General features: G+C 26.8%; 2 protein-coding genes across 5 annotated transcripts in view; one reads left to right on the top strand and one right to left on the bottom strand.

Moving 5' to 3' along the window:
• Positions 1–2735: 2735 nt before the first annotated feature.
• On the bottom strand, positions 2736–8743 carry LOC100574980 (gastrula zinc finger protein XlCGF57.1). Its single transcript, XM_003246189.4, has 8 exons — positions 8197–8743; positions 7083–7383; positions 6883–7005; positions 5932–6071; positions 5670–5865; positions 3901–3974; positions 3336–3497; positions 2736–3267 (listed from the first exon to the last, which is right to left on the bottom strand). Exons 1-8 carry the CDS (start codon positions 8347–8349, stop codon positions 3130–3132), a joined length of 1287 nt encoding a protein of 428 aa, XP_003246237.1. The 5' UTR covers positions 8350–8743; the 3' UTR covers positions 2736–3129.
• Positions 8744–9303: 560 nt separating this feature from the next.
• Positions 9304–10722, top strand: part of LOC100161800 (post-GPI attachment to proteins factor 2) — an 11307-nt gene continuing 9888 nt past the window's right edge. The window contains exon 1 of one of the 4 annotated variants that reach the window (XM_008187396.3): positions 9304–9414. The gene's annotated coding sequence lies outside the window, so the exon portion shown is untranslated. Of the gene's footprint in view, positions 9415–9438; positions 9632–10722 lie in introns of those variants that run through there. The other 3 variants (XM_008187398.3, XM_008187393.3, XM_016806513.2) reach the window with 3 other exon arrangements.

Here is a 10722-nt window from a genome sequence, read left to right as displayed (position 1 = left end):
TAATAATATATTAATATGTATATAGGTACGTAATAATTGTATACCTACTGAGTTGTAGGTAATCATAAAGGTATAGTTTGTATATATTAAAAACTGTTTATAAAATAAACATAGTATTATCTTTGTTCAAGCTGGAATGAAACAATAGTAAACAAACTTTAAGTAGGTAGTGGGTAAGTACATACAAAAAAAAAAACAATAGTGTGTGTAAGAGCGTAATGGTTTATGTTTTTTTTTATGATACCACCTATGTGAGATATTAGGGATATTATATTGTTGGTCTCCGGATAAAAAAAACACTCACTCTGGAAAGTTTTGATTACAAGAAAAAATTGTAAATAGATTTTACATTTTATTCCGGTTAAATTGCGTGTACGAACTTATTATATAGTAAGTTATTAATTGTTACGTATACAAGAAACAACGTTACACGTTTTTAGTGGGTTGTTTCATTAGTCTACATTTGCATTTTTTCATAAATTATTATTCGTCCGTAACCGTGGTATATGTTTATGGAAACACCTCTCCTCGATATAGTTTATGCGTACCTAATGCTGTCGTAATATAAACCTAATATACAATAATATTATGATGTTGTAGTACCATCATTTAACTGTTATATTATTCATTTTATGTTACCATTATAATGTACCTGCAGTATTATTTCTGATGTCATTAACTGCGTCGAGATGCTAAAAAAAAAGACGAATAATAATTTGAAGGCCTAAAGAAATTAGGTAATATGTGGGTGGATACTAGATATTGTTGCGTTATTATAATCTGCTCGCAATACGTGCACATTGAGTTTAAATTGTTTCTTCTTGCAATATTATATAAGTAACTGCAGTGTACTAATTACCTTTATATTTTGTATTCTAGAAATACTGTTTTATAATTTTTTTCCTATAGGTACATTTTTAAAATTCGTACATAACACACTTGAAAATACGTTTTAATAGGTATAGTATAAAAAAAAAATAATATAATAGATACTTACATCAAATGCATTTTAGATAAACTATTGTGATTTATTTCATAACTTTTACATTTTCTTGTTCATTCAACTACCTACTAACACGTAACATTAATTAAGCTTATTTCACACGGCTTCAATTTAAGGGGCATTATATAGGCAAATTAATTATAATTTCTTATTTCAATAGACAATAATCCTTAATACCAGAACAATACTCGTAAGTCGTGGTCATTGTACTACCGTCTACCATTGATAAATGTACATATATATTTATCAATGGTACTGCTGTACTAGCTCGTGTATTTACATGGTAATCAATTATAAATGTTATTATAATGTGTTCTAATATGTGTAGGTACTTGATTTGAACCCGACTCATATCTGCCTCATCCAACTAACTATAAAGGATGTCAAGTTCTTAAAGACTTCAAAAAATTCCGGAAATTTCAATCAATGGTCTAAAAACAAACAACCACACTAACGAGTAACGGGACACCACAAATCCATGAACCTAGCAGACTTTCCTCTGCTCACCCAAAAAACTAAACAACTTAGGTACCCCTCAAAGGATAGTTCCTACAACTCTAGCGCAGTCCGCCAGTCTACCTACCATATTATTGCTAAATCATTAATGATTTAAAATCATCAATAATGCCTTTTAACTTCTGAATATAGCAGAAGTGAAATGTATAACAACTGAGCTATAAGCTCATATCTGGTACACAGGGTGCATGAATATTATAATTATTTCTAACCTTTATAATTCTACTATAATTATTGAAGATTTTTCTGGTGTCTGTTCACTATTGTGTACTTATGTTGTGATTTAGGCATATTATGTATGTGTTTTCAAGTTATTTATTATCAATATAAATTGCGTTAATACTTATACTAATATGCCCATAACAGATAAATATTTGTTGTTAATAGTACCTAATGTATTATTCGTAAATTCTGATAATTACTTACGTTTCATTGAGTATTTGAGTTACTTGTATAGTTTATTCCATATGTGATACTACTTACCTACCTAATTTGATTTATTTTCTATATTAAATGTGGCAAACTTTATTAGGATTGTTTGTATGTGTGTGACATACTTGCTGCATTTAACATTGTGCCACAACATGGCTGAGAGCCAACAGTATTTGATTAATTTTTTTCATTACAGGAGACTGTAAAGCACTGTACATTTTTATGAATTTTTTATGTGATAATTTATGTTTTTTTGTTTTCTAAATATAATTATAATATCTTTAAATAAGATTTTTTCAATTTATTTGTTTTTTATGGTTTAATTGATACCTATTTGAACAATTATAATTTATAAATATTTGATTGATCCGCATTTAGTGGAATAATAAAAGTTAGGTATCAAAACCTTTGAGTTGGAGAAAAAATTAATTGACTTTGTAGGTACTATAATATTAATTCATTATAATTTATAGTATATGTTTATTAAATCATCACGGTTCACAAAATAATATTATAATATATTATGTATTTATGTATCTAAGTTAGTCTGTTTTACACTACAATCCTAGTAATATTTTATATTTCACTGTTTCAGCTTTAAAAAATAATATTTTAGCCTCGGTAAAATAAGTAATCAATAAAATCAAATATTTTTAAAAGCATTAATAGTTTTTGAAATAATGAATGTCTTATATTAAATGGATCACTTGATATATATTATTATATATTACATAAATTAGATAAATAGTAGGAACTTGAAGATGGTATTTTTCATTACAAATTGTTGGAATAAAATAGTAAATTTATTTGGTTCCAAGTTGAAACAATTACATTATCTTATTACATTCATATCACAGACAATATAATAATTAAAAGAAACATGTGCACAAAATATACATTTAAAAATGTTCGTGCTTACTCATATTAGATATACTGATCAGTTGTAGTTAATTATAAAAATAAAACCTTAATATTTAGAATCAAAGAGAAATAAATATAATATATTAAAATAAGAATAATATAATATAATTTTATTTACCTGAGACAATCTATAGTTATCATTGATTATCAGTCTTATCAATGGCAGCATGGTAATGTTGTAAGTCAGTGACATCTCATAATACAAAAAATTGACAATTTAGCTCATATAAATTAAAAATATATTATCATACTAAGTTCTAAGGTACAATGTTTTCAGCTAACTCTAAAATAGATTCATTAAAGCTAATAGAATTAAGAGATGTGAAAGAAGTGTTGACGTTTAATAGATCATCCAAATTATTAACACTATTGGATGGCATATCAGAGTTGAGATCCTAGAACATAATTTTTGTTAATAAACAATAAATAATTTTCAATATTTATACAAATAGTTGTAACACACCTTGACTTGATTGGAAATTAAAAATAAATCCTCTGTTCTATCACACGGCTGTAAATCATTATCGTTAATTATTGTAGCATTTATATAATCAATTTCTGAACTGCCTTTTTGGAATTTGGTAGTCAGCTCCCATACTGTAGAATTTTTATCTTTCATATGTACCTATAACAAATTATGATAATATAATTAAGCTAGTATAGATATAAATATTTTGCATATTTTTTTTAGATAGTTGTATATTAGTTAATAGTAATAATTGTACAGTTTCACACAAAATATATTTCAACATTCTAAATATAACTACATAAATCGTTCATAAATATTTTAATATTTATAGGCATGTTTTGAGTATATTAGTAGATCGATTCGCAAAATTGAAATGTATAATTAACTTAAATTTGTCAAAAGGATTTTTTTTAAACTTAAATTATTAATTATCTTTGAAATTCTAATAGTTTTTATTTTAAAAATAAAATAAATTGTGTACCACTACTTAATGCCTTTATTGTTAAAATTTAATTTAACTTAGGTTAATGATTGAAAATATAATAATATTATACTTTACTTTTCTATGTTTGTTAAAATTTGTGACTGTTGCAAAATCCTTGTTACACACATCACAGTAATAGGGTTTTTCGCCTAAAAAATTTAATTAGTATGGTTTTATAGAGGGTGTATCTTATGTCATTGTACGCGGGGTTTTTTTTAACGATTATGGATCGATGACAGAATTTCGTTAAAATGCAAAAAGACGTGTTTCTTTATTTTTAACAGACAATTTTTTTATAACAATTTCAAAATTTTTAAACACGCAGGTGTACCAATAGCAAAATCTACTTTATTTTTTCAATTGGCAACTACTATATTTTTAATGGATTCTGGTAAAGCTTTTTTTTCTGAAAATTTTGATAATCATATCATCAATTTTGGTTCGCTAGTTTATTAATAATGGTCCTCTAAAGTTTAGTAAAATATGCATTAATATTTAATACTTTTATTTGAAATAATTGGTATAGGTTTAATTTACAAGAACTAAATATTTTTTTCTTATAACTACCTTTTTATAAACTTTAGTAATTTAATCGGTAATTTAATGACACCCTCAAAAAAAAAAAAAACATAAACAAAATTGTTGACAAACCTGATTTGTTATTTTTATTTTAACATACAATCATCAAAATCAGTATTATTATTTTAATTTGTTTTATAGGTAATCATTATCAATTACTTCACAGTTACTTTTCTTACAAGTTACAAGATCATACATTTGGATTCTTTATTAGGCGGCTAAAGTAATAATGGTAAATTCGTAAATGGTATTCAATTGTTGACATTAATGTCTTAGGTATGTATGGAGGTTAAAAAAATTGTGTAAAGAAAAAAGTGCGATGTTTTGTGGTGCTTTTCTCGTAGTGGGATAAACTTGAAATTTAAACCATATAGGTTCCCTATATTGGTAGGTATCGCGCATGCAAAGTATGAATTAAGGAGTTGAAATTCATAACTCTTAATATTTTTTAGTTTTGGACATTTACATTTTATTTCGTTACGTAAATTACAATCATACTTTTCTTACAATATCATGAATTTGGATTCTTTATTAGATGGCTAAGGACTAAGGTAATACCTAATAGTATTTGATTCTTGTTATAATAATATTGGAAATCTGTAATTAACTCTGATTAAAAGTATGCCTAAGTTAGATACAAACCTATATTGAGATTGACAATTTATCTAAATATCTTGCAAATAGTTTATTTTAAATCACGATTATCAAATGATTCTTAATGAATTTCAACTGCTAAGTTCATACTTTGCATGTGATACCTACTAATATATAGAGAACTTATGATTCAAATGTCAAGTTTAAAAATTAGTTATAAGAAAAAATTATTTAGCTCTTGTAAATTAAACCAATATCAATAATTTCAATTAAAAGTATATTAATTATTAATGCATATTTTACTAAACTTTAGAGGACCATTGTTAATAAACTAGCAAACCAAAATTGATGATATGACTATCAAAATTTTCAGAAAAAAAAGCTTTACCAGAATCCATTAAAAAATATAGTAGTTGCCATTTGAAAAAATAAAGTTGATTTTGGTATTGGTACACCTGTGTTTAAAAATTTTGAAATTGTTATAAAAAAAAATTGCCTGTTAAAAATAAAGAAACACGTCTTTTTGCATTTTAACAAAATTCTGTGTCATCGATCCATAATCATTAAAAAAACCCCCGCGTACAATGACATAAGATACACCCTGTATAATTTTCAGTAGTGAAGTAAGAATAAATAATAAACAAGATGTTTCCAAAAAACAAAATAGTCACCTGTATGTGTACGAGAATGTCTGACCAGTGATGTATGGTCAAAAAATTTTTTTGGACAATATTCACAGTTATACTGTCGATCATTGAAATGACGCCTTAAATGAATTTTCAAAGTATTATTATGTGGGAATGATCGTCCACACACTGAACACTTGTAAGGTTTAGCACCACTATGACATCGAATGTGAGTTTTCAACTATAAATATAATCTTAAATTAGACAATAAAACAAAAATAAATAAATCTGTTATAAATATATAAACCTGAGATGATGTTCTAAATGATACTGAACAGTATTCACAACTGAAAGGCTTTTCTCCAGTATGTATGCGCATGTGTTCTTGTAGGTTACCATTTTGATAATAGCTTTTCTTACATACTTGACATACATACTTTTTATCACCTAAAAAAATAATAAATAATAATATTATGTATAAATTTAAATAAATTCAATAATTCACATTTAATTATAGCTTAATATTCTACTATAGAACAGAATGGTCTATTGGCTATTGCTATTAGCAGAAATGTCAAATGTAGCAGAATAAGTGAAATGTAACCTGTATTTATTTAGTAACAATTAAATTATATTTAAACAACTGGTGTATGTGGCCTGCCAATGATCCAGATATTGGTAGTTTTTTTGAATAAATCTTTGAAAACAAATCCAACAGCAATTCTAATGGTAGTTTATTTCTATTTTAAATTAAGCAACACTTATAAAAGTGTACAAGTTGTCTCTGTATGAGTGGAGTGAAGGTGCTCAAGTCAGAAGTCTCAACGGTTATGGTACATCTGATCCTGCTGTACTCTAGCATCTGTGCTATGTTGTAAGTTATAAGTGGTTTCTGGTTCTATTGTCTTGGACCTGGCCCGTGGTTTTGCAAGTGTCTTGTTGTCTTTGTAAGAATGTAAGTAGCGGTTTAATGGTGGCATATACATTATGAAATATGATTGATCAATTACCCAATTATAGTTTTCTAGGAGTCTAGGAGTCCACAAATTAGTTACTTAGCTAAAAAGCTTTTTAATGGTACTTGGATCACAGCTTATATATTGTGTAAGGTCAAAGCTATTAATTAACTTAAAAGCTATTAAATAATACTTGGATTACAGCTTATACATTGCGTCAAGTCGAAATTATTCTATCTATTTGTGATAATGAATTCGTAAAATCCATAGCCCATAATACAGGTTACAGTTAAACTATTTACCTTTATGTGTTTTTAAATGAGTATTAAGCCCATTTTTTTGGGCAAATGTTTTCATGCAATGTTCACATGAAAATCTTTCAGCAACTTTATTTGTTGAAGTACCACTATGGCTTGGTTGTTCTTCTGAAAGTATAAAGAGATAATTGACAATTGTATATATTCAATATTATCTAATTTAAAATTTAACGCATTTTAAGTACCATGATGATTTTTCAAATGTGCCTTTAAGTCATTTTTGTCAGCTAATGTTAAGCCACAAGTCTCACATACAAAAACCACATCATTACTTTTAGTGTTTATATTATTCTTGAAATTAGTAGTTCTTTCATCAACCAGAGGTATATATTCTGCTGAAGAAAGCTGTTTAGACTTGTACATTTTATAAACATTTTTGAGAAACATTTGACCATCTAACAAATCATCAATGAATTTCACTAACATGTCCAACTGACATTTACAGTTTGAACATATAGTTCTTGGGTATTCGTCATCATCAGAAACCTGCCATATACACAATCAGATAATTATTATTTTTGCTTAACAATCTATAAAATAGTTGTATAATAATTATAAAGAAGGTTAGAAGCTTAATGTCTTAATGATAAAAGTCACCCAATTTTCCCAAAATATTTAAAATAACCGCATAGCGTTTTATTACCTATATGATTTTGATTAAAGCGCCTAATCCCAATTTAATACTGTCCTCAAAAATATTCTCAAAGGGAATAATTATTCTTTTTTGTAGAATCAATCAAATTTGATATATTTTTTTTTTAACTAATAGAGAGTAATATTCTACAGGCCGCATTGAACTTCATTTTTCAATATTTAATCTCAACTATGTGTTTAAAAATAAGACAATTTTAAGCTTTTTTTTCAAATTGTTTTATACCATTATTTTAATAAAAACAAAAATTGGAGTTCATTGTGTCCTTCAGGACATCTTCTTCTTTCAGATAAAAAAATTATTATCAAAATCCAACAATTCTACAAGGCCTGAGAATTTTTCCTATGAAATCATTTGTTTCTTTAAAATTCACCGCCACGCCCCCTACATAAATATAGGGCAGTAGATCAATGGAAAACTGGAAAAGTATTATAATAAAGGTAGTAATTAAAATATAAAATATAATTTTCAAATTGTAAAGAACAGCGGAAAATTTTAAAAACCAGCACCGGCCCCTTAATTTCACTAAAAATTATACATACCTAAATCATGTTAGTTAAAATTATATTTATATTTGTATAAGATTGATTTTTTGAATAATCTAAAATCCTAGTCATAAATTTAGATGTATTATACTTCATATTTACTTGAATAGGCAAATAGCGGTTAATTAAATCCGCAATAGTCAATTCAGCAGCATCTACTTTTTTGTATATCAGGAACCTTGAGGAGTTGCTTAGTCCACAGAGTCGACAAATGTCTGATTGACTTAAAGAAAACATTTGGTCAGAGATTTCCATTTTGCGTATCAATGTTTCTCTTTTTATATAAAACAAATTCTAACAAAATATATTCAAAAACCAACTACATCGGTAATTTACTACAAAGTAATCATCTAAGGGTACCATCTAATACCCTTTTGATTATTTAAAATTTTTTTTAATAAGGTGACTTCAACCCTCTAGCCTTTTCAATGATTTATAATTGATTATTGTGATATTGTATCAATGTGAATCATGATACATGAATTATGAGTTATGAGCGCGTTTAAATATATAATAAAGTATATCTGCTGAGTGTTGAGTATAATAATTAATAAATATTATTAAATAATAAACACCAAGTATGTCTATAAATAGTAAATATCAATGTATTACAACTACTGTCTACAAGTCTACAACAAACTGACTAAAAAGTAAAAACTGTATTAAATATTAATGTTATCTCTAATCACAGTACGCTAGTCTTTGAGAAGCGAGATAAATTTTAGTTTAATTGATAATATAGTATCCTGCATTGTTACCACTTTGAACAAAATAATAGTATGTACCTTATTTTATTGTGTACCATAACAAATATTTACGTAGTATAGTATAGTTTTATTTTATTAATTATTATTTTAATATATTTACTTACTAATAATTATTGTTACAATAGTTTCGCTAATACATTTCACATTTTGACCATTTAGGTGTGCCTATAGGTAATACCCGGGGATGATTTAGTGCCGGGCGAGTTATACCTACGCCTCGCGTTTTACAATATGTCAAAATGTTAAACGGATAGGTAATGTGACTTAAATAGTTAAACATGAACAAAAATTAAAAAATGTGGGATGGCATAATTATAGACGACGTAATACGTCGACACGTGATTCTGTAGTTATAGTAGTTATATACTTATATACCGATTACTGAAGTTGGTTTCAAACATAGACATATGTCTATGGTTTCATACGATGACCACGAACTCGGAACCAACTGTAGATAGATCAGTCGTCAGAGTATAATACGAGCACCGACAAGCCTCGCACAGCTTACCGCAGACGAAAACTGCTATTATATTGATATTATCGTGTTTGTTCGGTATGACATTATTTTTCATAAAATTCTATGTGTTTCGACAATACGTTTTGTGGTTTACCTTTTCCGTGGACTGTAGACTGTAGTTTGATATAGTGATGACTGGCGACGAGTAACCGATTTTTATAAATTATAATATACAAAATATACCTATTTTACCTATTTAATATAAATACACAATATTGGCGTAATGGCCTGAAATCTGTGTCCTACAACTTTTGTAAGCAAAAATGTTTGTCAATTTTTCTGGGCTAAGCTATAATTATATGATATTATGAAAAATAGAATTTTTATATTTTGCGCAATAAAATAATTTTCAGAATATAATGAAGTAATATTTAAATGATTTTATATAACTATAGGTACTTTTCATAAGTAACTTTCCCATCACTACATACTGATCCTTAAGCAAGTACTTATACTTAATTTGCTACGTATTATACTCGTACTATATATTAAGCTTATACAGTTAATGCTATTTAGTTTCAAGTTTGTAATCAGATAAGATAAAATCTGATCAAATACATTAAGTAGGTAAACCCTGTAGAATAGAAACGATTTTGTACTTTGAAGTATCATAAAAACTTCTTTATTTGGGCTACATTTTGGGCTACATTTTGGGCTACAGATCTTACTGAGTAGGTACTTTAAAACTGTTATTTCAATTTTTATTTTTAATAAATAATTTTATATATTTATTTAAGGAGATCGATACCTTGATTTTCTGTTTTTGTCTAACACACGCGCGACATAATACCTATCTTAGACGTGTTTTTTTGCCAAACATTCCAATTGAAGCAATAAGAATTCTGAAAACAGATTTTAATTTGTCGTCAAGTCTACTTAAAATCAACTACTTTCCACATGTTTGATGTCATCCCCCAAATTTCTAAAAATGTCATATTAAAAATATTTAACCTATTTTAATATTGTCGTATTTTAATTTTTGGAGAAGTTAAAATCAAAAAATCAAAAATGTGGGAAAGTCTATTTCAAGTAGACTTGACGACAAATTGAAATTTGTTTTAAAAATTCTTATCGCTTCTTTTAGATCAATTGGTATGTTTGGCAAAGAATCAGTCTAAAATCCTATTCCGCGTGTGTGTTAGACACAAACAAAAAATCATGGTGTCGAAATCTCTTGAAGTACTCTGTTTATATTGATTCGACAGTTGGTGTCAATAGAAACATTTTTATTTTTTTTTGGTGTATTTTTCTATTTTATCAACTAAACGGATAGATAGAAACATAATTTGAGATTTTTAAAAATTAAGAGACAAATTGTTAGTTAAAATGTTTTTTGTATATTTT

This window comes from Acyrthosiphon pisum, chromosome A1, assembly GCF_005508785.2.
Source record: "Acyrthosiphon pisum isolate AL4f chromosome A1, pea_aphid_22Mar2018_4r6ur, whole genome shotgun sequence".
Taxonomy (NCBI): Eukaryota; Metazoa; Arthropoda; class Insecta; order Hemiptera; family Aphididae; genus Acyrthosiphon; species Acyrthosiphon pisum.
This window is presented reverse-complemented; position numbering and strand designations above follow the sequence as displayed.